Source organism: Mytilus californianus, unplaced genomic scaffold, assembly GCF_021869535.1.
Source record: "Mytilus californianus isolate M0D057914Y unplaced genomic scaffold, xbMytCali1.0.p SCAF_1, whole genome shotgun sequence".
Taxonomy (NCBI): Eukaryota; Metazoa; Mollusca; class Bivalvia; order Mytilida; family Mytilidae; genus Mytilus; species Mytilus californianus.
In genome coordinates this window covers 94,138,747-94,155,986 of record NW_026262581.1, presented here as the reverse complement: position 1 = coordinate 94,155,986, position 17,240 = coordinate 94,138,747, and the positions used below count along the sequence as shown (strand labels likewise).

Here is a 17,240-nt window from a genome sequence, read left to right as displayed (position 1 = left end):
TGAACAATTTGGGTTATATTTTTAGAGCAGTTCATTTAATCATACATAAATGAATGAAAAATGTGTCCATGGGACACAAATCCTCTGCATGTAAATATATGGCAAATTCTGCAATTTTTCAATTTACAAAGGGACATAACTCAAGAACAGCAAAACTCCAAGTTGATCTGTGTTTTGTGGTAATAAGCATTGTGTATAAGTTTAAGAACATTTGGTTGAGACAAACTAAAATTATAGAACAGAACCCAATTTCAGGAAATCAAAACATTAATGCCCCTTAGCCTAGCGGCGGGGGGCATAAACTTGACCATAATAAACTGCTTCGCCGAGCGCAGCTGGATATGACCGCAGAGGTCCAACCCTGAACAGTTGGGGCAAAAATGGACACAATATTCAAGCTTGATACAGGTCTGAATTTCGATTGTAATTAAATATTTGATACATTATAGGTTTCTGACACAGAATAAATGTAGTCAAAGAACTTGAAATTGGTTATATGATTTGAATTTATATTCAATTGAAGATTTCTTGCTGTTGTGCAATACACTGTGCTGTTGCGCAATACTTAGTAAATCATTTTCAGACTATATACAAAGAATTAGCAAAATAAATTGAGACCCCCAATTTTTTTCTTTGGAAAATTGACAATTTCTCAAATTTTGAGGGAAAAAAAATTGACCCCCACCCCCCAAAAAAAAATTTTTTTTTACCCCCCTCCCAAAAAAATAATATTTGAAGAGAATTTTCTTTTGAGGAAAAAAAATTGCCCCCCAAAAATTTTTTTAAACTAAAGTTATTGTCCAGAAACCAAATGTCTTCGGATGACGCTGACGACGACGTGATACCAATATACAACCGCAAAAATTGTTTGCGGTTGTATAAAATATTAACATTGTTTTAAGCAGTTGCTGTACAATGAAAATGAGTTTAGGGACAATAGACATATTTTAGACAGAAGCTTGGCAATATAATGCATTGTGTATACATGATATGAAGTATCCAGGTCATCTTTCTGCCACTGCCAGATTAGCATATCTTGCACAGTGGAACTATCAACAGGATGACTTATAACTTGAACAAGTAAATAAAAACAGCACATAATTTGGAAAGCAGGGTCAAAATGAGAAGTGCAAACATTTTTTCTAATGAGGTCTAATGCCATAACGGTCTTTTTTGACATATTATAACAAAAACAATTCAGTCTTATGAGTAACACAGGACTGTTACAATTCTAATAATTGTGTAGTCTGTACCAATAATTCAATTAAAACAAAAAATATTTATTCAAAATTTAACAAGAGATAAAAAATTATGGTTCTAAAATTGTCCACTGTTTTAATGAATAAACATAAATTAAATGACAAGGCAGATTTAACTTTTCCATGTTTTCATTGTCTTCATAATTTTGCCTGCCTTTCTAGTTGTTTTTCCTTTTTCTCATGAGCAGCAAGCATAGCCTTGATGGCTCTGGCTCTCATTTCCAGCTCTAATAATTCCATCTGGTTCTTTGTCAACACTGGGGCTAAACTTTCGTCACTATTTTGTGACAGTTCAGTTTTGGATGTTTTAGCTTTAGATGACAATGACTTTGATGATGAAGGTATGGCTTGATCTGGTGGTGTATTTGAAGATGTCTTTGAACTCATTCCTACTGATGACTGTGTTATTGAAATGGTCTTGGATGATAATGTACTCAATGGTGAAGTTTTTGAACTTAACTTTGAAAATGATTGTTTTTCTGATGAGGCAACAGCTGTCACTTTTGAGACAGTTTTTGCTGACAACTCTGAAGGCGAGACTTTTGATGTTGATGTAACTTGAACTTTTTCTTTTGATACTATTTTCTGACTCCCTAACCTATCCATTACAGATTTTATAGGAGGGGTAACAGAATGCATAGAGGACACTGATATGAAAGTTTTACTGGGATCAGTCTTTGAAAATTTTGAAACTGTTCTAAGCTGACTATCTCTACTTTCTAGTGTTTTTGATAATACAACTGATCGAGTTTGACTTATCTCCCTTGTCCCACTGAATTCTACTTTCCTTGTATCAGTTATTGCCGATTCCCTTTCTGATTGATTATCCTGTCTTGTTTCAGATTTTTGTTGAACATTAGAAGTGGCCACTTGCTGTGTATTTGTTGATATGCAAGACTCAACATCTTCCATATCATTTCTCTCCTCTAAATATTTAGGAATATTATGAATTCTGTTTCCCATTTCATAGGAAGGGTTATCCAATACAGATTCATTTTCAGCACCCAAATATATAGCATCTTCATCCTTAAGTTCTTTAACCAAATTATCTCTTTTCTCTGAAATTTCATTTTTCTGTTCAGGAGATTCTTTTTTATACTTGTAATCATCCTTCATATTTTCTGCTTGATTATCTATATCCATTTCTGATGCAGTAACTTCCTTTTTGTATTTGAATTCCTTAAAGATTGTTTTTCCTTGTAATGTTGAAACAGCCTGTACAGAATTCTGAAACAGACACAAAATATTTTTCAATATCAATCAAAGCTGATAATTTCTAACTATTTTTGAAATACTAAACAGAGGTTACAGTCATAAAAATTTTGAGTTCCATTGTGGTAATCAGACTTAGAAATCAACCAATCAAAATATTTTTTTTTTGTAATTTTGTATCCCTAGTACTGAGTAAAGTTTTATAACTGAAAGGCAAGATTTGATAAACTCAAACTATCATTAGTGGGGGTCTCATTGGGGGGTTCTGATCCCAGATCCCGCTTACTGTTTTGTCAGATTCCCGTATCCCGCTTACACTATGTACGTAAGCAATTCTCATTTTTTTTGTAATTTCCCGTATCCCGCTAGACTTCATTTCCCGTTTTCACGGCACAATAATTTGACTTTCACGTGTCACACTTACAAAAAATCGGCAATCCCGCGTCACGCTTAGACCCCAATGGGACCAACATTAGTCTTTTTAATTTTTTATTTGTTTGCTTACTATAGTGTTGATATATAGTATAACATCTAGCTGGCTGATATCAAGGTTGGGAGGATAGTTGGATATTTTTTTTGAAAGTTAAGACTATACATTTTGTTTGTTCTGTAAATCAGTATTCTGAGTAAACTTCCATATGAGGTAAACAGAATTCTTTATAATGCCTATTATTTTGTAAATTATATACAGAAAGGTCTTACTTTTATATGAAAAAAAACATGGTTATAAGACAGCTGTTTGCTGTTTCACCATTCATAATCTAATAAGGCATTTTAGGTTTTAACAGTATATCTCAATGTACTTGAAAACTAAAATGAATTCAAAATTTTTGCCAACTATCTCTTTTCTAAAAATTATGCAGCTAAGAGTTATCTTTCTTTATCAAGAAAATGTCTTTTTCAACACACGTTTGTTTTTAAATTCTGTTCTATCACTAAAAATTCATTAAACCTGTTTGAACCATTAGCATGTATTTTATACAGAAAGTAAAAGCAGTAAAATATTTCTCTTTTCTGAAGCAGTTTTAAGTCACATTGCTACATTTAATTGCATTTTTTTCAAAATTTAAATTCACAAATAAAACTTTACATGAAGCTTAAATCAACTTAATCGAGCTCTCTATCTTGTGTAGGTCTTTCAAAAACAAACAGTGTGGAGCTTATTTTTAGGATATTTTGGAGAATTAATAAGTATATCTATGGAAAATGAATCATGCATTTGTAATTTGAACTGGGGCTATCTTAAAGATTTACTATCATCTAAAAGGATTTTTATTCTTAATGGCAAAAACAAAAAGACATAAAACAATCCTGGATTAACAAAAAGTCAATTCCCTACAGAAAAAAAATGGACGGTTATTACCCGCTGACCTCGTAAATTTTTCACTTCACAATATTGATTAAAACAAAAATGTGAAATTGGTCAGTGAGAAAAACAAGCATTCTTAACCAAGGAATATTGATTTGTTTTAATAAGATCAGAAGACCAGTGGCTATCCATATTGATTAAATGTTAACTTCAATTTTTATTGCCAAAGAACTGCAATAAATCTAAAGCCTTGTCCAGTCTGCTGTAAATTTCTACTGCCCGTTTAAATTGATTTATACCAAATAATTGTGCAGGGGTTTGTTATATAGAATTCTACAAACAATCTCCGGACCTATACTTGTTATTAGATTTGGCTGAAATAGTTCTTTTTTTATTTGTTACTTCCTAATCAAGCTTGATGAAAATAAAAGATTTCTCTTACTTTTAACAAAACATGAGGTCAGTCCGTGGACAGTCAATCATTTAGACTTCTCAGGGTTTTGAATAACAAAGCAAATGCTTATTGGAAAAACTTATTCATGTTAGCAATTCTGAAATAGATTTACTGTATAATCTAAACTTAAGCCTTTTCCTAACAGACATCACTGTAAACTTTTTGATAGAAAAAAAAATAAACTGATATCTCTAATTTTTATCCAAACCAAATAGACATTAACAAGACTATTTCTTGGCAGTTTTGTTTACATGACTTGTTCTCGTTTTTTTTACAGTTAAATTTCACAGAAATATTTCTCAAAATTGATTTACTGTTTTTACAATGAACTCTCAGTAACAATGAGCACTCTTTGATACATTATTATATAGATTGTTATTTAGATGTCTTTTCTTGTTTTTTTTTGTGTTGTTGCTGTCTCATTACCAATTACATCTACCATATTGATTCCTAACTTACAGGACTTCAAAAATAACTTCTGGTACAGTACTATTGCTTACATTTGTAAATCCATATTTCTTACACTTTTATGTTCCCTTTCCAAATAAAATTTTGATATTTCTTGCCAGTAAGAAATTTAAATAGTATAATTCAAATGTTGAAATTTAATTGGCAACACTTTAACATGTACAATGTGCAAAACTTTCAGTAAATATATCCTTTCTGTGGTTACAGGGCAAAATCAGCTCCTCATTAAATTACCATGAGTGGTTCCAAGCAAACTGACCTAATAAAAAACTACAACATGAAACTATGAAAAGTTACAAAGACCATGAATGAGAGGTGGGGCCAAATATCTCCATGGAAATGAAATGTACCAATGCTAATACAACTGCATATGGCAGCATACCACATTGACTTACCATTAGTGGTTCTCCTTAAACTGACCTAATCACAAACTTTAACAATTGTTGATGTGGAAACAACATGCCTAAGTCTCACCAGCATAACAAAAATGAAATTTAAGGATAAATACAGTATTTCTGTCAGTGATAACATTGCACTGTACTGTAACATTGTATGGCACTTGAACTTCTCAAAGCTGGCAGAAAGACCCATACTAATTGGTGTTCTTTCAACAATGGCAACACATATTAATTATGCAAAAGTTTTATAGAAAATGACTGAGGGATGGATCCATATCATCATCATGAAAATCAGATGCCTAAGTCCTGCCTCTGTCACTTTGTTGAAGTATGAAAGATATAAAAAAAAAAGTGACCATTTTCCAATGTAATAGATAAGAAAGGATGAGATGTGTTAATTAAGCTATTTCATGCAAATTTGACTGTGTGTATTGTCATTTTAGTTTTGTTAAACATATTCCATTAAATTTTTCAATATAAAAAAATAATTCAACACCTAAGTCTAAAAGACTATAAACTATAGTGAAGTTTTCATGATTTAAATTAAATCTGATAATTGTAACACTAAAAGTGTTGTCTCCCTTTGGTCAACTTTTTAAGATTTCACTTTGTCTTATTTTTAAGGACAGCGAAAAATGGAAATGACGGGGAAAAAATGTCAATATTCTAAGTGGCTTACAATTTCACTTTATCAAATTAATCTGCAGTATATCCTCAAATCCTTCCTAATTAATTACGCTTCTCTAATGCATGGTCATCCTCAATGGTTGAAATTGAAGTATAGCGTATTGATTAAGTTATTGTGTATCAAAACTGGACATAGATCTTACTGAGCTATTGATTTTTTAATTTTATAACAAATACAGGCTTAAGAGTTTTTACCAAATTCTGTGTCTGCACGACAAAATAAAACCATGACAGCTATTCATCATCTTTGAAATTATTCCATAAGATTAGAAATCTCTTTGACACCTAAGTTCTCGATTTATAAAGATAATTGATTGCAAAGAAAAATCCCACTTTATGTAAACAAAATTTTTACACCACTGTCCCTTGACAATACTTCTCTTTGTAACTTTTCATTTCTTTCAAATAGATTCAAAAGCTGAAGAACCAGATAAAGTGGAAAAATTAATCAAATTTGAACTTTTTTCAACACTTTGAAATTAAAGCAATCGGGTCAAAAATCCTCATATTTTATTCAGTTCAGAATAGACCATCATTAATCTGCTTTTCAAAATGATAAAAAAAATATTACATTTTCCTATTCAACACCATTTGTCAATTTTCAAAAAATCAAGTCAAGTTAAAATACAAAAGAAAGAAGAAACCTTTGGGAAGTTTCCATGGATTCATAAATCAAAAGGATCGAATTTATCTTAAAATCATGATTTTTCTCTCCCTGAAATTGTAATTTTACATTGAATACAAGCTATATCTCATTTAAAACATACATTATTTTATCATCTTTCAAAACTTTGTAAAACTACTCCAGATTAAAATTTTCTTTTACACACAGGATATTTCCTGTCAGAGGGAAGTAGATAGAAAATTTTCCCGTAAATTTTGATTAATTACTACTATAATGGGGGAAAGTAACGTGTTTATTGAAGAAAGTGTTTTTATTATACAATGATTAAATTGAAACTATTGACCTGTTTTAAATATTGGATTATAAACTCTTATTAAATAATTAGGAATCTTCAACAGTATTTTTCATCAGAAATATAAAGGAGAGGTTCCAAGAGGCCTGCATGAATTGGGCAAGCTGAATACATAAGATAACAACAACTTTGAAAGAACACACTGTTTAGGTACTCCATTGTTTCATTGGTCAATACTTTGCCTTACTTTGGAAAAGAAGTGGAAGAAGTAGTTACTGCCTTTAAACATGGTTGAATTTTCAGAAATCTTTTTAAAAGTATTCCAGTTCTCTCCCCTCTTCTTCCTGATCTTTCAAGTGTTTATAGTCTTCTTATGTTCTATACTATTTTTTAATTCTTATTCAAAATTGCCCAACTACCTAGCAATTAAATATGTTTCTTGAGAAATATGGATTCAAAGCAAAGAAAATACAACATATCAAGTTGGATAATGAAACAAGAGTGGATACACTAAAATGTCCTACCTTTTTTACTGATTTTGACAGGCTTGCTTATATTCATGGTCTTATTTCCCCCAAAAAACTAACCTTATATCCAGGAAAATGAGGTCAAGGCCAGATGAATTTTGTCAGATGGACATATATAACTTACAATGATTCCATACACCAAATTTAATTCACGATACCTGTTACTTATAGTGAATAAAAAACTGACCTCATCATGAACACTTTACACAGACCAATGAACTATAAACATAAGGTAAAGGTTAGATCAGTGACACCTAAAAATCATTCTATACACCAAATATAAATGACCTTAAATTCATAATTATTGCACAAACTGACCATTTCCTAAACCATAATAGTTCATTAAGGTACAATGAAAATGGGACAAAGTTTGATGAGCCCTATCAGATTGACATTTTAAACTAATAATCATTTGATAAAAATTGTTAACCTGCCTCTTATAGTAACTGACAAACTGACTTAACTAAGAAAAAATAGTGTTAATCAATAATCAATGGAATTGAGGTAATATTTAGCATCCCTATTTCTTGTTTTCTGTAGTATTCATTGCAGGAAAGACAATAAAGCCCCTTTCTATTTAATAGTTTTACTTTATTTTTACCTCTTCAGTTATCTCTCCTTCCTTATTGGCAATATTCACTTCTGATTTATCCTTCTTTTCTTGCCAAACATTTTGACCTTCATCATCTTTAATATCATTTCTCATCTCAATTTCTTGATTTTCATCCCTATGGACATCTTCCTGCTTAGTCTTACAATCATTGTTTATGTCGTTATCACTTTTTGCATCATTGTCTACTGGTATTTCATCTTTCACTCTGACTCTGCAATCCTCTTCATAGTCTGTTTGTTTTTCTTCTGTGTATTTCTTATCTTGAATATTATCCTTTTTGGCAATTTTCTCCTGTTCTTCTTCCTTTTGATGAGATTCCTCTTGATCTTTCTTTTTTATATCAATGTCAAACTGATCACCAGTCTCTTGATGGGTGTCTTCTTTATCTTCACCACTTTCGTCAGAAGTTATCTCCCCTTCTGTTTCTGAACTAACTTCCAGTTCATTTTTATATTTCTGTGGAGTAAAATCTTCATCTTCATCAGAAACAGTCTCACCGTCTTCCAAGTCTTCATTCACTTCTTCGTCTATTTCACTGTAAATATAAAAATATTTGACAAAATGTGAATGAACGATTTATATTTGTGCATACAAATTCTCACCAATGACTGAAGTAATGATTTTTACAGCTGTGTTTGCAAGTGTTGAACTTATGGCCATTTCCCATACTTGCTTGATTATAAAAATAATATTTTAGCACACATACTGAGAATTGGTGAGCATTTTTATTACAAATTAAAGAACCTACCCATCCCATGCATTGAGCCTATTTATCAATAGGGATCTCCATCAACTTCTATGTATCCATAAATAAATGTTTTGATTTAATCCTGTGAAGGTCCTTGAGTTATCATAGGAATACTCCTTTTCTACACTTAATTTGGTTCATTCTTAGGAACTATGACCCTGGCATATTGACCACAGTATCAATAGATCACATATTTAACTTGGTTTCTAATTTGGTGTGAGATTCTTTGGTTATTAGGGCCCTGCCGAATGGCGGACGCCCTATAGTGATCAGTCTGTCCGTCCATCCGTCTGTCCGTCCGTAACAAATTGTGTCCGCTCTATATCTAGAGAACCGTTATGATTTCAAAGTTTATACTTGACATGTATATTAACCAACACCAGAGGATGTGTCATAATGTATGTACAACTTCCTAGGTCAAAGGTCAAGGTCAAAAACTTTGGTTTTAGTTGACAACCCTATGTCCTATGATAAAGATACAAATTTTTTACCACACATTATTCACAGCGGGGCCCACAGAGATGGCTCCCATCTCAATGATATCTAGTTATCTGGAAATCCCTTTCCTGTACTTATTTTAGTCTATTTTTAGTAACTATGACCTTGACATTAAACAGTGAGCCCAAAATCAATAGGGATCTTCCTCCCATTATATATGATCATATATCAAAGTGAGGTTGAAATCCAATATATAATGTATTTGAATTATCATCCCAATACAAGATGATTGATGGACAGATGGATCAAAAACCATATACCCAGCACTAGCAAGGGGTATAATAAATATGCTTGTATAAAAGATGACCATTTAACAATACAAAATAATATTTGGCTGATCAAGTGTCAGACAATGTCTATTTTGATGATATTTCATCCTTTGAACTTTTAAACAAACCAGTAGGTATAGTTTGGTGTAACCATAGATGCATAAACCCATTACATCTATGGTGTAACAAATGAGGTAATTGGGACCCACCCTTTTCATATAATTTAGATTTTAAAAATGCATACCTTTTCATATATTACTAAGTAGAAATGTAACCTATTCCCATATTGGTTAGGGTCTGGTGTGGTCTGTTGGAAAAAGGCTCACATTCCTTATCTAATGTTTACTAATGGCGAGACTTTCAGCTGTGAAAAAATTACAGGGCTTTTCATATAACAAGTAATGGGAACTTTATTGACCTTATCATATATTTCTGATAGTTTTCCCCACCTATTCACATATTTTCAAGCTGGAAAATGTAACATATTCCAGCGGCACGTCCTATCCCCTTGTATATAGGAAGTGGATCCCACATCCCCCTTTCCCCTGAGTCTTTCTCTCTCCAAACACCCCATTTTTATTTCTCATAAAAGGTTTGTCAGATTTCCTGTTCATCTGCTCAAATTGCTTTTAAATCAAAAGAAAAAGCAAAAAAAAACTGTCTTCAGTTGATCTGCGTGCCTAAATTTACCGGTAGATATCATGATTATCAAGCATACCATAGAAAATACGGAACTCCATGGGGGTTATGACGCTGTGGATTGATTCTATACTTTTGGTATTCTTTTTTATGATTTTGCGGGTATAGGGGAACCACAAATTCCTCAATTCACAAAAATAAGTACGAGTGAAATCATAGTAACAGTCTCTAGTACTGGCTAATGGTACGGCATATACAACAGGTAACACAGATCAAAACAGACTCTAGTACTGGCTAATGGTACGGCATATGCAACGGGTAACACAGATCAAAACAGACTCTATTACTGGCTACAGGTATGGCATATACAACAGGTAACACAGATCAAAACAGACTCTAGTACTGGCTAATGGTACGGCATATGCAACAGGTAACACAGATCAAAACAGACTCTAGTACTGGCTAATGGTACGGCATATGCAACGGGTAACACAGATCAAAACAGACTCTAGTACTGGCTAATGGTACGGCATATGCAACGGGTAACACAGATCAAAACAGACTCTGGTACTGGCTAATGGTACGGCATATGCAACAGGTAACACAGATCAAAACAGACTCTAGTACTGGCTAATGGTACGGCATATGCAACGGGTAACACAGATCAAAACAGACTCTAGTACTGGCTAATGGTATGGCATATGCAACAGGTAACACAGATCAAAACAGACTCTGGTACTGGCTAATGGTACGGCATATGCAACGGGTAACACAGATCAAAACAGACTCTAGTACTGGCTAATGGTATGGCATATACAACAGGTAACACAAATCAAAATCTGCTGTACACGATATCAAAATCCATTTTGTTGCGATGACAATTGGAAACCCAGACAAAAATCAGCTGTACATGAAAGCAGAAACAATTGATTTGAGTGGCAATTGGGAACACAGATCTGATTGTATCTGTCATAATAATAGCCATTAATAGGTTATGGGAAACCTAGCATGAATATGTCTGGTCATAGAAAAGGAAGGGTTATGACCTGTTTATGCTGCTTTATAAAACTTTGCATTCAAACATTTTCGTTTTTTCAATTTGTCATATCTGGATTTTGACAAATTAATTCAAATTTACATTTCAGTACATAAACTCAATATTGACCTTAATAGAAGACATTAAAATACCTGCCAGATCTTTCACTCTTTTTTTCTTCATCACATTCACTTTCTCTGTCAATATCACTATCACTTCCCTTCTCTTCTCCACTTCCTTTATCAAGGTCATAGGTTAGGCCTTCATCTATTTCTTGTGGAGCTGAAAGTGTATATCACAATTTAAAACACAAGCAGAGAAAGATCAAATTTCATATCATATCACAATACCATTCATATAACTCTATTTTTTGGGGGGTGGGAGTGAGAGAGGGTCAAAACCTCAATATAACATATATGTTGTTAAGGTTACATCATAATGAACATGTGTATCAACTTGGTACACAATGTTCATTATGATATTTACTATTTTTTTAAATATCTGTTAACAAGGATGTAATTGATGATATTTTAACTGATATAATGTACAGTCCCCTAATGTTAACAAGGATGTAATTGGTGATATTTTAACTGATATAATGTACAGTCCCCTAATGTTAACAAGGATGTAATTAATGATATTTTAACTGATACAATGTACAGTCCCCTAATATTAACTAGGATGTAATTGGTGATATTTTAACTGATATAATGTACAGTCCCCTAATGTTAACTAGAATGTAATTGGTGATATTTTAACTGATATAATGTACAGTCCCCTAATGTTAACAAGGATGTAATTGGTGATATTTTAACTGATATAATGTACAGTCCTCTAATGTTAACAAGGATGTAATTGGTGATATTTTAACTGATATAATGTACAGTACCCTAATGTTAACAAGGATGTAATTGGTGATATTTTAACTGATATAATGTACAGTCCCCTAATGTTAACAAGGATGTAATTGGTGATATTTTAACTGATATAATGTACAGTCCCCTAATGTTAACAAGGATGTAATTGGTGATATTTTAACTGATATAATGTACAGTCCCCTAATGTTAACAAGGATGTAATTGGTGATATTCTAACTGAGTCAATGTACAGTCCCCTAATGTTAAATAGGGTGTAATTGGTGATATTTTAATTGATACAATGTACAGTCCCCTAATGTTAACTAAGATGGAATTGGTGATATTTTAACTGATACAATGTACAGTCCACTAATGTTATCTAGAATGTAATTGGTGATATTTTAACTGATATAATGTACAGTCCCCTAATGTTAACTAGAATGTAATTGGTGATATTTTAACTGATATAATGTACAGTCCCCTAATGTTAACAAGGATGTAATTGGTGATATTTTAACTGATATAATGTACAGCCCCCTATGTTAACAAGGATGTAATTGGTGATATTTTAACTGATATAATGTACAGTCCCCTAATGTTAACAAGGATGTAATTGGTGATATTTTAACTGATATAATGTACAGTCCCCTAATGTTAACAAGAATGAAATTGGTGATATTTTAACTGATATAATGTACAGTCCCCTAATGTTAACTAGAATGTAATTGGTGATATTTTAACTGATATGATGTACAGTCCCCTAATGTTAACAAGGATGTAATTGGTGATATTTTAACTGATATAATGTACAGTCCCCTAATGTTAAATAGAATGTAATTGGTGATATTTTAACTGATATAATGTACAGTCCCCTAATGTTAACTAGAATGTAATTGGTGATATTTTAACTGATATAATGTACAGTCCCCTAATGTTAACTAGAATGTAATTGGTGATATTTTAACTGATATAATGTACAGTCCCCTAATGTTAACTAGAATGTAATTGGTGATATTTAATTGATATAATGTACAGTCCCCTAATGTTAACTAGAATGTAATTGGTGATATTTTAACTGATACAATGTACAGTCCCCTAATGTTAACTAGGATGTAATTGGTGATATTTTAACTGATACAATGTACAGTCCCCTAATGTTAACTAGGATGTAATTGGTGATATTTTAACTGATACAATGAACAGTCCCCTCATGTTAACTAAGATGTAATTAGTGATATTCTAACTGAGTCAATGTACAATCCCTTAATGTTTACTAAGATGTAATTGGTGATATTCTAACTGAGTCAATGTACAGTCCCCTAATGTTAAATAGGGGGTTATTGGTGATATTTTAATTGATACAATGTACAGTCCCCTAATGTTAACTAATATGGAATTGGTGATATTTTAACTGATACAATGTACAGTCCCCAATGTTAACTAGAATGTAATTGGTCATATTTTAACTTAGTTAATGTACAGTCCCCTAATGTTCACTAGGATGTAATTAGTGATATTTTAACTGATACAATGTACAGTCCCCTAATGTTCACTAGGATGTAATTAGTAATTTTTTAACTGACACAATTTACAGTCCCCTTATGTTAACTAGAATGCAATTGGTGATGTTTTACTAATAAAATGTACAGTCCCCTTATGTTAACTAGAATGTAATTGGTAGTATTTTAACTGAGTCCATGTACAGTCCCCTTATGTTAACTAGGATGTAATTGGTGATTTTTTAACTGATATAATGTACAGTCCCCTAATGTTAACTAGAATGTAATTGATGATATTTTAACTGATATAATGTATAGTCCCCTAATGTTAACTAGAATGTAATTGGTGATATTTTAACTGATATAATGTACAGTCCCCTAATGTTAACTAGAATGTAATTGGTGATATTTTAACTGATACAATGTACAGTCCCCAATGTTAATTAAAGAACCTTAGTGAGCGAGCTCACATACCCCACATCCCAACATTGTCATTGGAGAAATAAAATAAGTGTAAGAAAAAAAAAATTGAATCATAATTTCCTGTCAATATGCACATCTACATAGTATGTCCTTATTATCTACACAGTTTAATGAAATTCTGTTGTGTGGTTTGAGAGGAGTTGCGATGACAAAAGGTTGCAGTAGTATATTGGGCAAATAAGTTCAAAGGGGCGTAACTCCTGGGAAAAAAATTGAATCGTAATTTCCTGTCCATATGCACAACTACATAGTATGTCCTTATTATCTGAAAAGGTTTCATGAAATTCTGTTGTGTGGTTTGAGAGGAGTTGCGATGACAAAAGGTTGCAGTAGTATATTGGGCAAATAAGTTCAAAGGGGCGTAACTCCTGGGAAAAAAATTGAATCGTAATTTCCTGTCCATATGCACAACTACATAGTATGTCCTTATTATCTGAAAAGGTTTCATGAAATTCTGTTGTGTGGTTTGAGAGGAGTTGCGATGACAAAAGGTTGCAGTAGTATATTGGGCAAATAAGTTCAAAGGGGCGTAACTCATGGAAAAAAAATTGAATCGTAATTTCCTGTCGATATGCACATCTACGTAGTATGTCCTTATTATCTGAAAAGGTTTCATGAAATTCTGTTGTGTGGTTTGAGAGGATTTGCGATGACAAAAGGTTGCAGTAGTATATTGGGCAAATAAGTTCAAAGGGGCGTAACTCCTGGAAAAAAAAATTGAATTGTAATTTCCTGTCGATATGCACATCTACGTAGTATGTCCTTATTATCTGAAAAGGTTTCATGAAATTCTGTAGTGTGGTTTGAGAGGAGTTGCGATGACAAAAGGTTGCAGTAGTATATTGGGCAAATAAGTTCAAAGGGGCGTAACTCCTGGAAAAAAATTTGAATCGTAATTTCCTGTCAATATGCACATCTACGTAGTATGTCCTTATTATCTGAAAAGGTTTCATGAAATTCTGTTGTGTGGTCTGAGAGGAGTTGCGATGACAAACTGTTGCAGTAGTACATTAAAGTTAATAAGTTCAAAGGGGTGTAACTCCTAGAAAAAGAATTGAATCGTAATTTCCTGTCGATATGCACAACTACATAGTATGTCCTTATTATCTAATAAGGTTTCACAACTCGTTGCGTGGGGTATAACTAGGATGTAATTGGTGATATTTTAACTGATACAATGTACAGTCCCCTAATGTTAAATAGGGTGTAATTGGTGATATTTTAATTGATACAATGTACAGTCCCCTAATGTTAACTAAGATGGAATTGGTGATATTTTAACTGATACAATGTACAGTCCCCAATGTTAACTAGAATGTAATTGGTCATATTTTAACTTAGTTAATGTACAGTCCCCTAATGTTCACTAGGATGTAATTGGTGATATTTTAATTGATACAATGTACAGTCCCCTAATGTTCACTAGGATGTAATTAGTAATTTTTTAACTGACACTATTTACAGTCCCCTTATGTTAACTAGAATGCAATTGGTGATATTTTACTAATAAAATGTACAATCCCCTTATGTTAACTAGAATGTAATTGGTAGTATTTTAACTGAGTCCATGTACAGTCCCCTTATGTTAACTAGGATGTAATTGGTAGTATTTTAACTGAGTCCATGTACAGTCCTCTTATGTTAACTAGGATGTAATTGGTGATATTTTAACTGATACAATGTGCAGTCAAGTGTCATTACTATAGCTGGTAGTGTTAGAGCGAGGTGATGAAACAAACAGTAAATTCTTGTTGATATATCTTCTAAACAGAATAATTTGATTAAAGCCATACAGGGAATAATGAAGAACCCTTCAATATACTTTACCCACTTAAAAAGAGACAGTTGGGATGAAAACAATTAAGGCATAGACAAATAAATTCTCAATACTGACAAGAAAAAGAACCTAATACACATTTTTAACAATAAATTATTTAAAAAAAAATATTAAAAAGTCTCAGTCTGCATTTTTTATTTCCTTTCTTTGAATAATGATTAATACTGACCAAGATAAAACTGTGAAATTCTAATCGCCTATGTTTTTATAACATTTCCAATAATGAATTAATCAATCTTTTCTATCATTTTATTTAATTTGGAATTTAATACAAAATTATGATTGAATAATCGTGATTAATAGGGTCTGCGAAAACTGTAAACCTGATATTAAAAACACCAATTTCTCATAAATTCAGCTATCAGCAACCGATTCATCCCACGTTTAAATTAAAAAATGAAATAATCAATTTTTACAGGAACTTTCTAGTAATAAACTACAAACTTAATAGCGAATTAAACTTGCTTCTCTCAAAGTGATTAAATTTGAAACTGTTGACATGAAAGACAGCCTTAGTAAGTTTAATTGGGCACATGAATTTTCTATCATATTTACAAAAAGAATTATCTCAAAAATTGAGTCTGTCTGTTTCAAACATGATTGCTAAGAAATGACCCTTTGTCGCGACAATCAATATTTTATAATTGTATTATTCATTGACTTTATCATTTCGAAACAGGAAAGTTCAAGTCAACTTAAACTGTACATAATCAAACGAAATCAGAGACAAAAAAATCAATCCCACGGAGTAAATAAACTTCAAATTGTGACAAAATTCTTATCTTGACCAAGTCAAGTTGAACAAATAAAATAGACTGTCCAGACGCAATAAACTACAGAAAGAAGATGGTGAAATAATTAAATCTCAGAAAAATAACATGGTGATTTTTTTACAACAGGAAATTACACTACTGGCTATTTCTTGGGCTTATTGCCATATTAGGTTATCGAAGAAAAAGTTTGATTGCTAGATAAAGCCAAATTCAAGCTGGGATTAGTGATAACGTATTTAAAATACCACAATCAACTGAAATCTGTCAAAAACACCTGAAGATAATTCTTTAAAGTGAAAGTCTTTAGAGAGCTTTAAAATCCTGTCTGTCATAAAACCAGACTTAGGAACATTCTACACCATTAAATACAGCTAAATTTGGAATCTTTCTTGATTAAAAAGTTTCAATCTATGTTTAAGCATATGTAAATGTGTTGCTTGTCATTCAAATATTACTGCATGCTAGAAGTGCAATTTTATAATTCATCAAGCTATGCCATGAAACTGACATTTCAGATATAAATGTGTCTAATAAAGACATTTAGGTCATAACAGCATGACTTCAGAAAGAAATAAGAATGGGCTAAATGACACACTAGCTACAATTCTGAAAGGCAATTTCACCAATTTATATTGTCCATTACTTGACCTTTATAAAATGAAATGAGAAATGTCTTCTGTGAACAATTTTGGAAGGTCCATCTGAAAAATAAGGGGAACATGGTCATTTCAGGTCATTATTTCCATGACAATTGCTG

The 17,240-nt window shown here is 32.1% G+C and overlaps 1 protein-coding gene across 6 annotated transcripts in view; it reads right to left on the bottom strand.

Annotated features, from left to right (window-relative positions):
• Positions 1 to 1,264: 1,264 nt before the first annotated feature.
• The window catches only part of LOC127710341 (myb-like protein X), a 126,301-nt gene continuing 110,325 nt past the window's right edge, over positions 1,265 to 17,240 (bottom strand). For all 6 annotated transcript variants that reach the window (XM_052216152.1, XM_052216165.1, XM_052216156.1 and 3 more), the window contains 3 exons: positions 11,187 to 11,316; positions 7,833 to 8,379; positions 1,265 to 2,486 (listed from right to left, as the gene is read on the bottom strand). In XM_052216152.1, coding sequence (XP_052072112.1) covers positions 1,398 to 2,486; positions 7,833 to 8,379; positions 11,187 to 11,316 — 1,766 coding nt within the window. In that variant the 3' untranslated portion in view covers positions 1,265 to 1,397. The remainder of the gene's footprint in view (positions 2,487 to 7,832; positions 8,380 to 11,186; positions 11,317 to 17,240) is intronic.